Source organism: Macaca thibetana, chromosome 15 (genome assembly GCF_024542745.1).
Source record: "Macaca thibetana thibetana isolate TM-01 chromosome 15, ASM2454274v1, whole genome shotgun sequence".
In the NCBI taxonomy this organism is placed as follows: Eukaryota; Metazoa; Chordata; class Mammalia; order Primates; family Cercopithecidae; genus Macaca; species Macaca thibetana.
Genome location: NC_065592.1, coordinates 109,820,675 through 109,840,353, shown reverse-complemented (window position 1 = coordinate 109,840,353; position 19,679 = coordinate 109,820,675). Strand labels below are relative to the sequence as shown.

Here is a 19,679-nt window from a genome sequence, read left to right as displayed (position 1 = left end):
CTCATATGAGTTTGCTGGGGTTGCCATAACTAAGTGCCACAGACTGGATGGCTTAAACAACAGAGATTTTTTTCCTCACGGTTCTGGAGGCTGGAGGTCCAAGACCAAGGTGCCAACAGGGTTGGTTTCTGGTGAGGCCTCCCTCCTCGGCTTGCAGACGGCCACCTTCTCATCGTGTCCTCATGTAGTCTCTCCTCTGTATGCGTGCACACATCTGTCCTCACCTGCTCTGTTTATAAGTACACCAGTTATATTGGGTTAGGGCCCAGCAATATGACCGAATTTTACCTTAATTTCCTCTCAAAAGGCCCTGAGTCCAATACAGTTGCATTGTGAGTTGTACTGGGGGTTAGGAATTGAATATATGAATTTGGTGGGACACAATTTAGCCATTCCTGTTGACCTTATTTATAGTACGTCTCTCACTAGTTCCGCATTCTAGTGAATCCCTTCAAAATGGCCAGTAAAGTCTACTCAGTGCAACCACACTGCATTTTCTTCCCGAATGGATGAATGTGCTTTGGGCATATTTTTTGGTCCCAAACGGTGTTAGTATCTAGTGAGTGCACAAGGATTAAAAATCATGTCTTGGTGGCAGGAGAGAGAAATACACGTGGAAGGGTCCACCCCCCGGAAACTGGCAGTAGCTGAAGGTCTGCGCTGCGAGTGGTGTAACGTTGGGGCATCTGATTTGACACCGTCCAAATATACTGACCTCTTTACAGCACAAGGCACCACAATGAAATAAGAAACATTTTCCTCTAGTGCCCCCAAATGAAAGCTGTGTCCTTCCTTCATTTCTGCCTTTCAAAACCTGATTTCCAGAATGAGTATGAATTTCATTCACAGTAGTCTTAGACTTCAAGTGAATAACAAGAATTAAAAGTGTTTCCTCTCTCTTGAAGATTTCCTTTGTAAGTGTCAGAGCTTAGAGCTCAGGCTTCTACAGTAGAACTGTCAAGCATCCAGACCAGATGGATGATATCTGCAAGAGGAAGCTTCTTCCAGAATCTGAAATCAGACCTCTGAGTCCAGTCCTTTCCTATCCTTCTTCCCATGAGTGGAGCCCACACATCTGTTCTTGATGAGGGACTGTGGATGATTCAAAGATGAGAGAAATACAGGCTTTGCCTTCAAGATGCTTAATAATTCAGTAGGAAAAATAGATACATAAATAACTGATCTAAGGCAGAAAGCAGTAAGTGGTGAAAAACTTAGTGTTCAGAAGAAAGGCCGTTTTGATTTGTGGAAGCAGAGTTTGAAGCAAGTCTTGAAGGACAGGCAGGTAGAGCGTGGGCAGGTGGAGATTGTGGAGAGGCCCTTAGGGCAGGGAGAGCGACATAAGGTGTGCTGCTGGAAAACTCAGTGTGCCTGTCTGAACAGCATCAGGCAGAGTCAAATCTCAGCGCTGGGAAGCTGATTAACTAGTGTCATAACTATGGTGAAGGCTCAGCGGGTAGCATCCCAGCCCCAGTGAAGTCAAGGTCACGTCCTCAGGCTCAGTGGGTCCCAGCCCCAGGGAAGTCAAGGCGGCATCCTCAGGCTCAGCGGGTCCCAGCCCCAGCGAAGTCAAGGCGGCGTCCTCAGCTGGAAGGGTGTGGGCAAGAATCCTTCCCACTCAGCCTCCTTCTCATTCTCAGGTCCCTCCCCGCCCCTGCAACAATCTAACCAAGGTGGTTCTGCTCCTGAATAATAGAGGGATGAATGCATTTTAAATACTGATAAAATATACTGGGTGAATGCCGTTTGATCATGATTTGAGGTTGTAATCTTTTCCCTTTCTGTTTTTCTTGTTAGGGACATGTTTAATTGTTGCTTGTTTTACATCGAGGGCAGGATCTGTGAGGGAGATTGGTTAGTGGGGCAGGACCCAGCCAGATTACACAGGGACTTGAATGTGATGCTAGAGCATCCTACACATTGAGGAGCCGCTGACGGCCTGTGGAAGGAGTGACAGGACGTGAGCAGCGTGTTTAGACGAACGTGGTCAGGCGGGTCAGCAGGTTGCCTGGAAAGACAACTTCGTGGGAAAAGCCGTGCTCTTCCCCCCGTGTAGGGAAGAGGGTCTAGCGGAGAATGTGGAACAGCTAGACTGACTTTTGCTTCTTGGTTTCTGACTAAACTTTCTGGTCCAGAAGCTATTAATTTACATGGATATTTCTAAAAATAGCTGTAAGTATCTGGATAACCAACGGTGTCTGTCTATCCAGAGAGGACATGCAGTGGGCTGAGGAGCGCCTGCATCCACAGGAATGAGTAGGAAGCCACACGAAGCAAGCACAGATGAATGTGATGCAGCTGACGCACCCAGATCCTACTCACGATGGGGAAGGACGCTGGGAAGTCGGCCGGGAGAGTCAATTGCCCACGGCTTTCACGATCTCAGATTAGACGTACATTGTGAGGATGGCTTTCTCATTTGGGATAAAGGGCATTTGAGACATTTTTCCTATAAAAAGAGTAAGAATTCTGAACGGGCTCAGATGCACACAGACACATTAAAGGTGTGACACTGTAGAGATCTAATATTTGCTAGGCATATAAAGGATAACCGGGCCCTGCCTTCGAACACTGACGGATAACCAGAAGGAAAAGGAAGCAGAGGCCACTAGCATTGAAAAAATGCCCCTAATGAGACAGCTGGTAGTGGCCCACGTATGTGTGGGTTGTAATAATAGGATCAAGCTGGGTTCTTGCTGGAAGTCTAGCTCTGCAGGCTTGAGTTGAAGGCACTCAGGGAGACCTGGTCATCAGAATCATGTAGGAGGCTGATTAAAACTGCATATCCCGGAGCCAGCCCAAACCTGCTACTGAGTCAGCATCTCCATAGGTATGACTGGAACCGGTCAACATACTCCTTAATTATCTCATTTTCTGAAATATATTCTATCAAAAGAAGTTTCTTTTCTTTTCTTTTCTTTTTTTGAGACAGAGTCTCGGTCTGTCGTCCAGGCTGGAGTGCAGTGGCGCAATCTCGGCTCACTGCAATCTCCGCCTCTTGGGTTCAAGCGATTCTCCTGCCTCAGCCTCCCAAGTAGCTGGGACTACAGGCGCACAACACCACACTCAGCTAATTTTTGTATTTTTTGTTTGTTTATTTTGAGACAGAGTCTTGCTCTGTCTCCCAGGCTGGAGTGCAGTGGTGGGATCTCCACTCACTGCAAGCTCCACCTCGCGGGTTCACGCCATTCTCCTGCCTCAGCTTCCTGAGTAGCTGGGACTACAGGCACCTGCTACCACACCTGGCTAATGTTTTTGTATTTTTAGTAGAGATGGGGTTTCACCGTGTTAGTGAGGATGGTCTTGATCTCCTGACCTTGTGATCCGCCCGCCTCAGCCTCCCAGAGTGCTGGGATTACAGGCGTGAGCCACTGCGCCCGGCCAATTTTTGTATTTTTAGTAGAGATGGGGTTTTGCCATGTTGGCCAGGATGTCCTCGATCTCCTGACCCCGTGATCCGCTTTCCTCGGCCTCCCAAAGTGCTGAGATTACAGGCATGAGCCACTGTGCCTGGCCAAGAAGTTTCTAAGTACAACCGAAACCCTTAGAATCCTTCATTTTTATACCCTTCCTGAGTAACCCAAACTTTTTTTTTTTTTTTAAGACAGAGTCTCACTGTGTCGCCCAGGCTGGAATGTAGTGGTATGATCTCGGCTCACTGCAACCTCCACCTCCAGGGATCAAGTGATTCTCCTGCCTCAGCCTCCTGAGTAGCTGGGATTACAGGCACCTGCCACCATGCCCAGCTAATTTTTGTATTTTTAGTAATGACAGGGTTTCACCATATTGGCCAGGCTGGTCTCAAACTCCTGACCTTGTGATCTGCCCACCTCAGTCTCCCAAAGTGCTGGGATTACACGCGTGAGCCACCGCGCCCGGCTGAGTAACACAAACATTTGGCTTTGTGGTTTAGTTTATTAAACAGTTTGCCAAACATTGCGCTGGGCAGTTTGCATATAAAGCCGAAAGGGCACAGGCCCTGCCCATGAGCTCATGGTTTGTGGAAGCGTCTGCAAACCAACCTTTGCCCAACAGGCCGCCACCCCAGAGTTTGAGGCCTGCAAAGAACTGGTGCCTTGTGTTTGCCATGTTCCGCTGGGAGGCTAAATCTGTAAGAAAACAAAGACGCTTGGAGGGAGGAGTCTGCTCCTAAGCCCCACTCAGCCACAGGTCAGCTGACCCATTGTGCAAAGGAGCCAGCGTGACTGTCCTCAAGCCGTAGTCCGGTGGGTTATATTTGGACACATGGGCAGTACCTGTCTTCCAGGCTTTTAAGTGTTGGCCCACAGAGTCACTGAAGTAAGGACTACTGCATCCCTCATAATGAGCGGACCTGTAATAGGATTTCACTGCAGTGCTGCTTTATTTTGTAGAGAAACCTTTTTAGAAAGAGGGGGCATGCAAACCCAAAGAACTAGGACAAAGCAGCTCTGGAGTATTAAACCTTATGTCAATAGAAAAATATCTGATTCTGCTTTTTAAGAAAAACTGCCCCCATTTTCTCTTTTATTATGTTAAAGACATACTCTGGTAGACTCTTCATCAAAAGCAGATTATTTTATTTTATTATTTATTTATTTCTGAGGTGGAGTTTCACTGTCACCCAGGCTGGAGTGCAGTGGCGAGAGCTCGGCTCACTGTAACCTCCTCTTCCTGGGTTCAAGCGATTCTCCTGCCTCAGCCTCCCAAGTAGCTGGGACTACAGGTCTGCGCCTGTAATTTTTTTAAAATAATTTTTTGTATTTTTAGTAGAGACGGGCTTTCACCATGTTGGCCAGGCTGGTCTCGAACTCCTGACCTCAGGGGATGGTCCTGCCTCAGCCTCCCAAAGTGCTGGGATTACGGGCAGGAGCCACCGGACCCGGCCAAAAGCAGATTATTTTATATTGACATTGTACTCTTCCCACACCTGGAGGACAAAGCCCTGCGAAGCAGCAGGTGAGTGAGTTGTGCACATGGCTGCACACACATGCATGCCCCTGGCTGTTGGACGTCGCACAGCATCCCGGCACATGCTGGTAGAAGATCAGCACCCAGGGCGTTGTAGGCCGCTGCTCCCACTGTGGCCTCCACGGTGCTCCCGGTGGCTTGTCCCAGCTCTTGCAGCCGGAGCACCTGCTAGCCAGGAAAGCCATCGGGAGCACCTGGCTACTTTTAGTGTCAGAGCTTTTCTTCCTTCTCTTTTGTGCAAGCCATTATGTGGTACCAAATACTATACATTTAATACATGGTACTTCTCCAGCATGGTCTCTGCTGCTTCATGGTTAAATATTCGTTTTTTCTGGTATTGTGCAGCTTTGGGTTTGCTGTAGAATCCCAGGCTACAGATGAGTCTTAGAATGCAGTGCGTCTTCTCACCGGGGGAGCGGAGCCCCGCGAGAAGTGTAGTCATCTGCCCAAGCTTGCAGCACTAGTTAGTGGCAGAGCTATGGCTGGAGTACAGGATTCTGAGTCTTCAGCCCATCAGACTAAAGCATTTTGTAATTTGGGTCCCATCTTTGCCTTAGTTTCTGTGAAGACCTATGAGTAGGTGATAAAGGAGTATGGCAGAGGGCCCTGAGAAGTGATAATTTTTCATTAATGACTCCTCTTTTTTCTTGAAGCTGTTTGTTCCTACTCTTTCACGGATGCAGGATGTGGACCTCACTTTCCAGGGCTTTTCATAAACATGTGTCATGGGTATACATGCCCCTTTTCCACTAGTTATTTCTAAATGGTAGCCCGGGCTCCATTGCATCAAAAAGCTGGTATATTTTTTGGTGTGAGCGAATGTGATTGTATATAGAGATTAGTTTAGGTCTTTGCATTTGGAAAGATACAGCCATTCCTTACTTGAGATGGAAACTAAATTAGATAATAAATACCAGGCCACCCAAACAAACGAACGAATGGGAAAAAGGAAATGGTTAAACAAAAAGTGTATCTTGATGTACGTTTTTCATCTCTTATTTGCTTTCACAAGCACACTTCCAACCAGAGTCCCTGTCTTTCGCCCTGGAGCTGACCAGAGTCAGAGAGCACAAAGGTGGTGGCCAGCCAACCAGCGTATCACCGGTCAGGGTAACTGTCAATGATTGTCGAACTGCACAGATCCCAGTGTGTGTTTAAAAAGGCCAGCGTTCTTGTCACACACCTCTGGATGGCAGCTGTCTCCTCTTCTCTGGTGCTTGGTAAGGAGTCTGTTGAGGCCATTCAGCAGAAGACCCTGTTCTTCCAGTCAGTCCTCCAGCTTGGGCCTTTATGACCCCAGTATTTTCTGCATCTGATCCTGTCGAGTTACAGCCACCACCGTCACGCTGTAAGTGGGCTCCAAACAGTTTGGTGCGTAACATGCAAGGCAGCGTTACTTTAAAGTTAATGAACAAGATTGGAGGCTGGGTAGAGGAGCAAAGTCAGTTGTGTTATATCCAGATCCACGTTCCTTCGCAGAGTTCTTTATTGTGAAGTTTTGTTCAGCAAAGCTAGTCCTATAGTGGATGAAGATGTCAGTGAATCCATTAAATACCAGCTTTGGAGTCAGCTGTACCACCTTGAAGCCGTGTAGCAGTGGGCGAGCCGCTTGCCCTCTCGGAGGCTCACTGCCTCTTTGGGGATAAGGGGAGCTGGCCGGGGTGAAGGCACTCTGGGCTGCGTCCGGTGCCATGCTGAGGCCTGCGATGCAGGTGTACCTGGTCACATCTGAGAGGAGAAAAGTTGGAATTTACTTTCTTGTGTCTTTCCTTCTGTCTTTGGAACCTGCAGAATTGCCCTCAGACTTAAAAAGTTGTCCTTAGTTTGGACTGGTGTTGGGAGAGTTGTTTAAATATGCTTTGTCCTGTTTGGAGTTTTACAAACTTACACTATCAGGGAACCCTGTTTGTTCATTTCTTTTCTTTTCCAGTGGAAAATTGCTGTTTGAGAGATGATTCAGAGAATTGAGTAATAATCAATCTACAAAAGCATTTATGCTGGCTGACCGCTGAAGAATAGTCATTTGCTTCTAGTTGGAATCAATTATTCATAGAGATTAACCTGTTTGACCAGGAGATGAAAAAAATTTTGCTAGCCTTTTTAGTCTTCGAATTCCTGTGGGTCAGTAATAACTGCAGGTCAGTTTTACCTTAGACAGGGACAACTATTATTTCTAAGATACATTTTGAGACATAGAGATAAAATATTTATTTATGCCTGTTGCCTAAATAACCTTGGGGGAAAAGTCCAGCGGGTCGAGTTTGCCTTTTGGAGGAGGGGAAGCCGTTGGTGCCCAGTGCTCTGGAAAGAGCACTTCATGTTTTATGCTGCTTTTTATCTCAATAATTCGAGTACTTGCTGCTTTTAAAAAAACAAACAGAACCAGTAATGACATGGGTATGAGAAATTGCTACAGTGATCGCTGCATATTTTATAGCAAAACGTTGCAGTATTTCTTCTATTGAGAAAGTAGAACCTATTTGGGGTTGAAATGATCAAACCCAGATGCTTTCCTAAAATTATATTTTTGGTGCATTTATATGTCTGTTACAAAGTGTGCTACATGCTAAAAATATTTTCCTTTGTAGGCCGAGGGGAGTTTCAAACCGCACTGAGGGACGCGTAGCTCAGACGGTTTTCCTAAGGGTGTTACCGGCATCCTGCTTGTTATTAACTTCGACTTCGCAATAGGACGTTATTTATGCCAGAAGGCTTCACAATTCAGTTCTTCTTTAATTTCAGCAACTTTATTGGCACGAAAACGCATGGAAGGGAGGCCAAAGTCAATACATCAGAATTTGGGACTCAGACTCCAGGGCAACAGGCGATAATGGGATTCGGCTGGAGACAGCCCCTCCACTCTGGGGTCTGTTTCCCCGGGACGGAGACGCTGCCTCCCACATCAGGCAGCGTCTCTTGCCTTTTGTCCAAGCGCTTCCTCTTGTTTTTCTCTGGTGTCTCCCTCCTGCTGCCCAGCCACGCGTGCTGCCATTTCCCACATTCCACGCAGCCAGGCAGAGACGTACTTCTCAAGACGCTTCTGGATTCTGTGTATTGCAAAGGCAGTTGCTCTACAATTCTCTCTGGTTATTCCTCCTCAAATTGTATTTCCTAGTCACTGCCATTGGTTTTATAATTGAGAGGCATCTGCCAGGGTTTTGCCTAAATGCCTCTAGTCAATTAAGCTGCAAATGGGTAAATCTAGGACTATGTAGATTGTCTAACTCTCTATAGAACTGTAGTTTTTAACTTAATCCTTCCCTTCACTCCGTCCCCTCACCTCCCTGCCCCCAGCCGACTAGAGTATCCTATTTAGAACATCCGGAATGAGCAGAAAAGGCTGGATACTAAGTGCATTATTCCACATAATAGCGATTTACTTATCCCAGTCACAACTCCCTAGAGGCATTGTAGTTATACCCATTTTATAGAGGAAGAAGCTGGACACCAAATCTGTCTGACTTAAAAGCCTTCATCCTTAATTACTATACTGGTTTTAAATGCATGTAGCTCTGGTTAGGATTATAGCTATTTTTGCATCTAGCACCTGACCATGGTGGTATCTTCAGAGAGCAACGTAGAAATATCAAATTTCAGGCTGGGTGTGGTGGCTCACGCCTGTAATCCCAGCACTTGGGGAGGCCGAGGCGGGTGGATCACCTGAGATCAGGAGTTCGAGACCAGCCTGACCAACATGGTGAAACCCTGTCTCTACTAAAAATACAAAATTAGCTGGGCATGGTGGTGGGCGCCTGTAATCCCAGCTGCTCGGGAGGCTGAGGCAGGAGAATTGTTTGAACCCGGGAGGTGGAGCTTGCAGTGACCTGAGATCACGCCACTGCACTGTAGCCGGGCAGCAGAGTGAAACTCCATTTCAAAAAAAGAAAAAAAGAACTATCAAATTTCACTTTGTGATATTCTCGTAACAACAGTCAGCTTACTGTTTTGAATGCGACAGGACCAGAAATGAAGTTATCTCCTTTATAATAAGACATACGAGAAACAGAACTTCTTTCTCACGTCCATTGGTTGTCACTGGAAGGGACACACACGTTTGTGGAGCTCAGATGTGCTGTGTCTTTGCGGGCTCCGGACAAGGGCGTTGGGCCTGCGTGCTTGTCAGGCCAGGCTTTATTATGATGTCACAACTCAGTTATTTTGATACCTTCGAAAATTTATTTAGGTTCAGAATACTTGATAGGCTTTTGTTTCTGAGGGGAAAGGGGAAGGGATTTGCGTCTACTGGTCTATTTTGTGCCTTTTGCTGTATGCACCATTTCATTTGATCTTCACCGCAGCATTATTTCTGTTTCATAGCTCAGAGGTTGACGTGCACGTCCCAGGCCACAGAGCTTCTTGGTGGCAATGACAGAGTCTAAGTTCCCAACTGTGGATTTCCCACGACACCCTGGCTTTGTACTGAAACAGTTAAGTCACATTTACAGAGTGACCTGTAAAAACAGCAACAGCGTATTTGGTTGTCCCTTATCATGATTTCCAGTATCCTTGAATCTTAGAGATCAAGGCAGTGATGGTAAGAAATACTCTCATAGAAGGCAGAACAGGCCATAATATTTACATAATAAATTGAAATCCATAATTATAAAAGCATTCAGAAATCCTAGAAGATAGATTTAATAAGATTCTAACATACCTAATATTAAAATGAATATAAATTAACTGGGTAGGTTCTTAATTCTGCATATTAGGAGGTGTCTAATAAAACTCTGATATTCTCTGTGGTTCTTTTCCAACTAGCATACTGGTGAGCACAAAACCTGTGTTATGTACAGAACGGCTGGGTTTATCCCTAGTAGAAAGAAGTTATGTTTGGTATCTAAAGAACAATGAGAGTTTGCTGCTTGGCTGATCAGTGCTGGATCAAGTTCACATTCCCCGGCTCCCACTCTCCGCCTCCACACGCGGTGGGTGGAAGCAGAATGCGGGGAGGGAGGACAGGTCCTTTTTCCTGGAGAGACGTGAGCCTGGGCTTTCCTTACATGGACACAGCTGGGCCTGTGTAGCATTAAACACCGATTTCACCCACTGCTGGAGAAAACATCCTGCAAAAAGTGAAGAGATTAGCAGCCAATTAATTCTGGCCCTTCCCATTGTTTTCCTGGAACGCCCTCCTTGTATGGCCCTGAATGTTTGGTGAACAAACACTCTGGAAAATAGCTTTCTCTCATGTATTATTTATGTTTGGGACAGCCACTCCACCCCACAGGTGGTGGATTTTACTTGCCTCTGTGTGTGTGTGTGTGTGTGTGTGTGTGTGTGTGTGTGTGTGTCTGTGTGTCTGTGTGTCTGTGTGGTTTTACTTCTTCATCAAGGGATGGATGACTCAGGCCCATTCCTCTTGTTGCAAATTGTGACTTCACTGGGTTTCTTTTGGAGGCCTTGTAACAAGCCACCCAGTCTGAGTGCCACGCTTTTTAAAAATCGACATGCCAGGGCCACAGACTCCCATCATATCCCCTTCTCCAAAGGCACTGTGGAGCATCCACATGTCCACGTGCCCACACTTCCAGATACCACACCTGCTCTATCTTAGGAAATGACGGGAAAGTGCCTAGACATGGTTGTTTGCTTTTCAAGCTAGTGAAATATCAACATCTGATATTTTTGTGTTTTTCAATAGTAACTAATCCCTTCTGTAAGGCCTTTTGCCAGAATCCTGTTCCTATAGCAGCAGCGTATGTGTGTGTGTTTTCTAACAATAGAGCCCCTGTGGTTAGTGCACAGTGCCCAGGGCTGGAGGAAGCCAGCATGGGTTGCTTCCTGAATGGAACAATACCCTTTGCACACAGCGAAGGGTCTTTTCCATTGGTGCACCCTGTCCCCTCATTCTAGCCAGCAGTCTTCCAAATGCAAATGTTCATTTCAAGGGAATGGATGACAGCCATCAGCATCATTTAGAACATCATCTGCAGATGACTAGTTGGAAATACCACCTTCATGTCTACAGTATTGCAGGTCAGCACTAAGATTGGGTTCCTAAAGATAAGGATGTATGCACTTTTCGCTAAGGACCCAGATTGTATTAGCTTTAGAAAAAAAAGTCAGATATCTGCCTGTTGTTGTCTCCCTTCCGGGTAGAATGTTGAAATCTTCCATTTCTTTTTAGTTCTTTTTGTGTGTATGCTTCACTTATCTTGCCCAAAATTTTATCCCTTGGTGTGAGCTGCAGGAAGTGACTCCTGGTTTGGCCCACGAGCCCATCCTCCCAACACCGTGTCTGCCATCTGCCAAACTGGACTTACTGTTGTAGAGCAGAGTGAGTGGCCATCACCTGTGGCACTGACTTTGAAATGTAGATGTCTCCCAAACATCTGGAGTTTTTTCATAGTAACCTATTTGAGATGGGGCATCATTACAATTATCGAAGGCAGTGGTTCTCAGTGCTGCCTGCACATTGGAAGCCTGAGGGGTAGAGGGGCTTTAGCAATGACTGACGCCTGGGTCCTCCTCTCAGAGATGGGAACCTCAGTGGTCACCTGGGCATTGAGATTCGTAAAATACTTGCTGGTGACTCGAGTAAGCACCCAAGGGTAGAAACCACTAATCTGAAACCACCCTTACATAATTCTATATTTCACCATGAACTTTTTTGTTTTTTTGAGACAGTCTTGCTCTATCACCCAGGCTGGAGTGCAGTGGCACAACAGTAGCTCACTGGAGCCTCAAACTCCAGGGCTCAAGCGATACTTCTGCCTCAGCCTCCTAAGTACCTGGGCCTAGAGGCACATGCCACCGTGCCCAGCTAATTTTTTATTTTCATTTTTTGTAGAGACAGGATCTCACTATGTTTCCCAGGATGGTCTTGAACTCCTGGCCTCAAGTGATTCTCCCACCTCAGCCTCCCAAAGTGCTAGCATTATAGGCATGAGCCACCACACACAGCTGAAAACTCTTTAAGGTTATAATGTCCATGAATATCAAGCCCTGTAAATAACTGAAGGCATTGAAGGGAATATAATAATGTCTGCTTTTTAGAACGTATTTTTCAGTAGACTTTTATGGTATGGAATTATATTTTGCAGCCTATGTTTTCATCTGGGGTTGATCTAATCCATATAATGAAAAAATATGTTAAAGTGAGACAGTCACACTAGATGTTCCGTAAGCACTCACGCTGGAGTAGAAAGAGTACTCCCCTTCCAACCAGGAGACCTAGGGGCCAAGCGATATGAAATCCCCTGAGACTCAGTTTTTCCACCTTTCAGATGGGACTGTGTGAGGAACGAGCAGAACAGTCTGTATATGGAGGCACGTTGTAAAGCCTTCAGTTCTGTAGGCAATTGCCACTCTTACTCTCTCGAGCAGTCTAAGGTCCTGTGGTCTCTGGTAGGGATGCGTCAGTACTTTTTTTGTCTTAAAGTCACTTCCCTCCAGCTTCTAGTAATGTTGTATTGCTTCTTAATTCTAGTCATTTAGAAGTTGATAAATAGCAGCTGCTTCCTGTTCTAAGCAAATTACATGTCATTTGATCAGAACTTTATGTGGAAGGAGGCCTAGAGGGGCACAGCTAGGCAAGCCGGCTGTGTGCTCCTTATACCTTGCTGTATTACTACCTTGTCACAGGAGTTTCCTGAGGACAGGGACAATGCCTTACTCATCTTTGCATTCACGAAGTCTAGTGCTCTGTTTCACAGTAGGCATTTAATATGTTTTTTATGTGAATAACCTGTCTATATGTTCAACTTACATTATTCTCTCCAAATCTAAGCCCCTTTCTTCTGGTTTTGATACCAAGAGATAAAATATTTTGTTGGTTAGCCTTTTTATAATAGTCCTGTATAGTAATGTTTGTTTGATGATGCCTGTACAGTGTCATGTCTGCATAGTATTATGTTTATTTTTTGACAGTTCTTTTCCTAGAATTTTATAAGTAGAGTTATAAGAACAGCCATACATCCTTAACTTCTGTATTTTACTTCTAAACATTGTTAATGGAGATAAATATTAGAACTGTAAGATTTTCCCAGATCCTCCCTTCTCCCATCCAAAGAGAAAAAGGAAATTAAAAAACAACAACAACAAAAAAGAATACATTATTAATTCATACTCTTCCCTGTCCAAAATGGAGTGAAGGCATCTTCCAAAACAGATAAATACAACCTGATAGAAATAAAACAAGAAAAATGAAGCAACAAGAAAATAATGGTAGCAAAAAAGGATGGGGCCAGGAATTAAATTAGCATATAATATGCACACCCTGAGGGTCCTATGCCTGTTAAACAGGGCCACAGAGCTCCAAGCGTTCTAGAAGAGGGAAGAGGGATAAACTGCAGATGCAAGAGGTGAAAACAAACAAGCTGCCTAAGTCCGACTATCCCTGATGCTGACACCAGGGAGACGACTGTCCTGTGGCTCCTCACAGAAAATTACTGTCTAATGGAATAAACAACCCTCTGAATCCATCCTTCCGGTAAACATCGTGATGGATTTTATGGGGCTGTTTCTTATAATGCACCTCAATAAAGGTTGATGGCTTCTTACCAGAACTTAATGCGATAACAGGACTTTTACAGAGTGCCCATAAGACCAAGTCCAGGGCCAGCTTTAAAGTGGTCTGGCTTATTCCAAGAAAGGATTTTAGAGTATCCAGACTACAAGTTTAGGTACAGAAGAATCTGTGAACCTCCTGACAGTTGGGGTGTGTGTGTGTGCATGTGTGTGTGCTGTAGGTGTATTGTTTTCTAAGGAGCTGACAGCACCATTAGCCTTCATCAGATTCTCAGAGGGGGTCAAGAAATGGAAGAACTAAGCATTGTAGCTGTTCCCTCCGTTGATCTCTATAAGGGTTTTAGCAGTAGTGAGCTCAGGTCATAGTTCCCCAGAGAAAGAGCGTCTGTTAGCCGGTTCGCCGTGGAGCCACGGCCGCAGCAATCCACTGCGCCAAGCGTGAAACTGACTTCCTTTTTTGAAAATTATGCTTTATAAGGACTTCCACTAAGAGGTCCGTTTGGCAGGGCCAAAATCCTCCTAAAAAAAAGAAACAACAACAACAACAAACTAGTTGTTCATCTAATACAGAGACAAAATGGGCAAATACAAATAATACAAATAGCAGGTACAAACCAACCAGCTGATCAGGTCGAACTGTTCCTGACACTGACACCAGGGAGAAGACTTCATAGAAAATTCTATCTAATGGAATCAACAATCCTCTAAACATCCTTTATGTAACAGCTTTTATATTTTTGGATTAATTTATAATTTTCTAAAATCATCCACAAATATAATATAAAGGATGCTATGTTTAAAAATAATAGACGGCCAGGCGTGGTGGCTCACATCTGTAACCCAGCACTTTGGGAGGCCGAGGCGGGTGGATCACCTGAGATCAGAAGTTCGAGACCAGCCTGGCCAACATGGTGAAACCCTGTCTCTACTAAAAGTACAAAAATTAGCTGGGCGTGGTGGTGGGTGCCTGTAATCCCAGCTACTTGGGAGCCTGAGGCGGAAGAATCACTTGAGCCTGGGAGGTGGAGGTTGCAGTGAGCTGAGATTGCACCACTGCACTCCAGCCTGGGTGACAAGAGCAAGACATTGTCTCAAAAAAAAAAAATAAACCAAATTTAAAGATATAAATATTTGATAACTTCACCCCCATCCTTCTTTATTTTTTAAACTTAATCCAGCCTTGATTTTATTTCTAGACGTGTGTAGATTCTTACTTTTAAGTTCACCCTGAATGTATGTTGGCAATAGAACACTTCTGAAACCACTGGAAGCTTCTGGAACTCTCGACCTTGTTTGGTATTCAAAGATCTTTTGGTTTCTTTTAGTGGATAGTTTTCCCTCCGCGGTGCCCGAGGGAATGTAATTTGCCATCTGTGGCTGTTTGGGACCATGGAAGAGCCCCCTTGCTTGCCCTTTGGCCTTCCTGGTGCCTAGGAAGGCTGGCTCCTCCTTCCTCTGCCCTGTGCCTCCTCCATGAAGTAGAAGCAGGAAGAGAAGACACACCGGTAACGTGAAGTTGGTATCACTATATTTTTCCAGTGATAGGAGGAATTTCTTCTTTGTCTAAGAAAAGGAAGGAAACTGAAGAAAACTTTCCTGGAGATTACTTTCCCTCCAAAAGTAATCTCCAGTCAATCACGAGGTTAAATAATTTTAAAGCAATGGTATTTTCCTCAGCCTCGGACATTGTCTTCAGCTATGATGAACTGCTTTGACAAAAAAAGTTTCTTAGAACAACTTCCTTTCAAAACATGCGTATCTACTGGATGAGGCATTTTTAAAGATACAATTCAGATAGAAAACATCTGTTTTTAAGAGACAGCTTTAAAGTGCTTTTACTGCATTCTCAAAGGCAGTAATTAGAATGCCCATCCCCCACCACAGAACCCCCGTTTTTAGAACAGCGGTCCTCCAGTCTCTCTGCACCCTGCCTTCATTGGCATCAGCCCGTGAAGAAGGGGAGATTCAGGTAGACAACAGGAGCAATGTGTTCAGGTCGGACTGAACACAATAAAGTATTTTTTCAGTGTCATGCAATATGTAGATCTTTAATTCTAGATTAAATTCAGCTTCTAGCACCATTCTGAATATAATTTTAGTGATTCATATGTGAGGGATTAGGAACCTTTCTCATTTCAATTTTATTTAATTTATTTTTATTGTTATTTACTTATTCATATTTTTTTGAGGCAGGATCTCACTCTGTTGCCCAGGCTGGAGTGCAATGGTGCGATCATGGCTCACTGCAGCCTCTGCCTTCTGGGCTCACGTGATCCTCCCACCTCACCCTCCCGGGTAGCTGGTACTGCAGGCTAACACCACCATGCCTGGCTAATTTTTTTTTTTTTTCTTGCTGTGTTGCCCAGGCTGGAGTTGAACTCTTAGGCTCAAGAGCTCCTCCCACCCTGGCCTCTCAAAGTCTTGGGATTACAGGTGTGAGCCACCGTGCACGTCCTGTTTATAAAATTACCCTGGCAATGTAACTAATATCCCATGGTCTCCCTTTTGTAAAAATGTAAGATTCGGCCGGGCGCGGTGGCTCAAGCCTGTAATCCCAGCACTTTGGGAGGCCGAGACGGGCGGATCACGAGGTCAGGAGATCGAGACCATCCTGGCTAACACGGTGAAACCCCGTCTCTACTAAAAATACAAAAAAACTAGCCGGGCGCGGTGGCGGGCGCCTGTAGTCCCAGCTACTCGGGAGGCTGAGGCAGGAGAATGGCGTGAACCCGGGAGGCGGAGCTTGCAGTGAGCTGAGATCGCACCACTGCACTCCAGCCTGGGTGACAGAGCAAGACTCCGTCTAAAAAAAAAAAAAAAAAATGTAAGATTCTAGGCTCTTTACAAATTAAGCATTTTAGTGGTGAAACAAACAGGAGTTAATTAGAAAGATCTTCATTTTAAGACTTCTCCCCCTTGAAATTTTAGGTGTCCTTCATTTGTTCCTTTATCCTTCCATTCACTATGTAACATATTTACTAAATTTCTAGTATGTGCCAGGCAGTGTTTCTGGTGGACTGATCAAAAATCAAGAACCAGAGACAGGATCTCTTTCTTGGAGCATAAAGTACAGCTGGGGAGAGGGACGCTCAGTCCAGTTTTAAAAGAGCTCTAATAACTGCACGTCACAGAGTGAGCCCTAATGTAAATTTGACTTTAGTGAATAATTATCAATATTGGTTCCTCAGTTATAATAAATATACTAATGCAATATGTTAATAATGGGGAAGCTGGTGAGTGGGTACAAATACAGGAACTCTGCTTTCTGCTCAGTTTTTCTATAAACTTAAAAGCTGCTCTAAATATTACTCTAAAGGAAATAAACAGGATGCTGTTAGAAAGAATAGTGGAGTGACATAATTTGGTTTGGGGAGTAAGGAAAGACCTTTCTGCAAAAGCGCTGCTTAAACCCAGAACTAGAGGATAAGTGGGCTAGCCAGGCAAAGAGATGGAAAAGCATTCTCAGAGAAGCCAAGTGGTATCATTTGAATTACCTTGGGACATACCATTCTGGCTTCTCTGTGGAGGATGGATTCTGGGATGGCAATTGGGAGGAGAGCTGGGGGACAGAGGACAAACAAGGAGACAAGAGTCAATTAGGATGGGTCACAGCTTTTGCTTCCTACTTAGCCAGATCCTAGAAGAGCAGAGTGACAGTAAGCTGTTCCCTTCGTTCAGCTCATGCCAGCAACCGTTGGGTTATCCATGATCTGGGTGCTGGGAGGAAAGGAAACTGTCAGTAGCAGCAAGACAGGGTTTCCAGGTCTTGGTTTCTAAGACCTTTCCAGTGGTTCAGTGGGATTTATAGAATTAAGAACGCGTGTGTGCGTGTGTGACTGCAACCAGTTAAAAATCGCAAGGGGAAAAAACTTTTCAAGTAACTAGTACCTAGCTGTTAACAACAGCTTTCATGTAAGTCTGTAAGGTTTAATTTGCAATAGTTGTGTTTATTCCTATTACTGGACTTTTGAAAATCTTTAGCAAATGAGCACACATTTCCTAGGACTTAGCTATTATAATAATGACACAAAATGGTTAACACGTCTATTTATATTACTCTCTAGATTTCAACTTTTTTGTATTCCTGGAAACACAAAGAATCCCTCATTTGAGCAGACTTGTTTGTTTTAGGAAATAGACATGCATCATCCGTGTAATTTTAAGTAGTCCAGTTATGAATATGGAATGAAGGGATAAAATCCTGATGTCTCCATTAAGCTCCTCTGTGTAAAATACTCCATGGCAAAATTGCTGCTATTTAAAGAAGTGAGTTTGATCTTGGCTTTGATCTAAACCTTTTGATCTTGAAAGAAGGATGGAGTAGCAATAAAGAGGGCAAGACAGATTTCCTTTAAAGAAATGTGATAAACTTAAAGGGATGGTCAAGACCCAGCAAGCAGCAGGACAACCCTCTCCGCCCGCAGAGCAGGCGGGTTCCAGCCACCGCTGAGGAGGATGAGAGGGCCTTTGGCGGGTGGAGGAAAATCTTGGGGTATCGCACATTTTTATAAACTAAGTGTAAACTTTCTCCCAAATTATGAAAACAGATTGACCCCTCCTTTTTAAATCCTACCCGGTGGTTCTGGGGTCCACAGTGGCGGGCGCGGGGCTGGGTTTCTCTGCGCCCGGCCTCGCCCCCGAGCGGTCACCTGCCGCTGCCCGGAGGTCACCTGCCGCTGCCCGGAGCCCCGAGTGGCCACTGGGGAACGTCTGCCCGACGGCGTGGAGCCCGTTCCCGGAGAAAACTCCACTGGGACACTAGGGAAGTTGCTTTCCCTCCGCGAAAGCCACGGGGACCAGGTTTCCGACCCCAGGAGCGCGCCAGGCTGGCCGCGGGCGGGGTTCCTTCCCCGCCACCGCCCCCTCCAGCCTGCGGCGGGCGGCCGGGGCCCCTCTCGCTGCCGGGAAGCCGCTCGCGGGGCGCGGGGCCGGGGGAGGGTGGCGGGGCAGGGGGCGCGGGAGCGGGGCGGCCGGAGCCCGGGAGCGGGAGCGGGAGCACGAGCGGGAACAGGAGCGGGCGCGGGCGCGGGCGCACGCCGGTGGCGGGGAGAACAATACGGCGCCGGCGCGGCGCGGGCGACCTGCGGGAGGCGGCGGCCGCTGTACCTTTAAGGCAGGCCCCGCCCCCGCCCGCGCCCGCCCGCCCGCCCGCCCGCCCGCGCCGCCGCCCCGCCCCGCGCCCCCGCCGCCGCCCGCGCCGCGCCTGAGGTGATGCGGCCCCGGCCGGGCGCAGGGCGCGGGCTCCGGCGCCCCCGCGTTGTCCTCCCCGGCCGCGGGCGAGGTACGGGGCGGGCGCGCCGAGTTAGCGGGCGCGGGGCCGGGAGGCCGGGGCTGCGCCCGCGGTAAACTTGACTGTGCTCTCCCCGCAGCCGCTGCAGAGGGAGCGCCGCGCCGGGGCCGAGTGCGGGCTCGCGCGGCAAGTGCGCGCCGAGGTGAGTGCGGGCGGCGCGGCCCCTGCGCCCCGGTGGCGCCGAGCGAGGCCGCGGCTGGCGGGAGGCCCGGGCTCGGGGCTGCGGCGCGGGCGCGGGGACCACCCGCCGGGTCGGGGCTGCGGCGCGGGGAGCGGCCGGGCACGGAGGTCGCGGGTCCCGCGGGCGGGCGCGGGTGGCCTCCCACGGCGCGGGGAGGACCAGGTGGCGGGGCCGGGGGTCTCTGCGTTCTCGCGCTGCGGGGCGGCCGCCGGGACCCCTCGCCGTGTTTGAAATGCTGTGGTTTTTGAACCTCAGGTCACGAAGTGGATTCGAGTGAACCGGAGACCCCGAAAACGGAAGCGCAGGGAGAGGGAAGCGGTGTTTGAAAAGGTAGGGGCTCCCGAGACGGTGCTCGGCGCAGGTCTCGGTAAATCCGCGTCTGCCCCGCGAGCACCTGGTCATGACAATAGAGCAGCGCTGACTTTAAAAAGTTTTTGTTACAATAAACCGGGGAAATTCTGTAGAAATACTGGTCGATAAGCCTAATCATCTGCATGTTCTCATAAAGAGAGAATAACCCGTGAGATTTGTTTCTTGCTCGTTAAATACAGCAGTAGGACTTAAGTGGGTTCCATTATTATTTTAGATCCGCAGTGTTTATTATCTCAGTGTTAAGGTACCTCTGAAAAATGAAAAGTGTTCCGAATAAATCGCCCACAGTGTTAGGTTTCCGTGCGGTACGTTCTCTCACCTAGACTTTAAATTGGAGTCATCTAAGAAATGGAGAGAGAAGAAGAAAGAAGTGGATTGCTTTTAAAACACTAGGAGGAATTTTATTTGCTGTAAAGC

General features: G+C 46.9%; 1 protein-coding gene and 1 long non-coding RNA gene across 2 annotated transcripts in view; one reads left to right on the top strand and one right to left on the bottom strand.

Moving 5' to 3' along the window:
- The window catches only part of AOPEP (aminopeptidase O (putative)), a 366,175-nt gene that overhangs the window by 263,562 nt on the left and 82,934 nt on the right, over nt 1-19,679 (top strand). The window contains exons 19-24 of the mRNA XM_050760723.1: nt 11,426-11,487; nt 14,854-14,924; nt 18,015-18,521; nt 18,632-18,700; nt 18,789-18,851; nt 19,146-19,220. Coding sequence (XP_050616680.1) covers nt 11,426-11,487; nt 14,854-14,924; nt 18,015-18,521; nt 18,632-18,700; nt 18,789-18,851; nt 19,146-19,220 — 847 coding nt within the window. The remainder of the gene's footprint in view (nt 1-11,425; nt 11,488-14,853; nt 14,925-18,014; nt 18,522-18,631; nt 18,701-18,788; nt 18,852-19,145; nt 19,221-19,679) is intronic.
- Nucleotides 16,642-18,075, bottom strand: LOC126938135 (uncharacterized). The gene is made up of 2 exons (XR_007719968.1): nt 17,993-18,075; nt 16,642-17,136 (listed from the first exon to the last, which is right to left on the bottom strand). It is a non-coding gene; the product is annotated as an uncharacterized LOC126938135 (long non-coding RNA).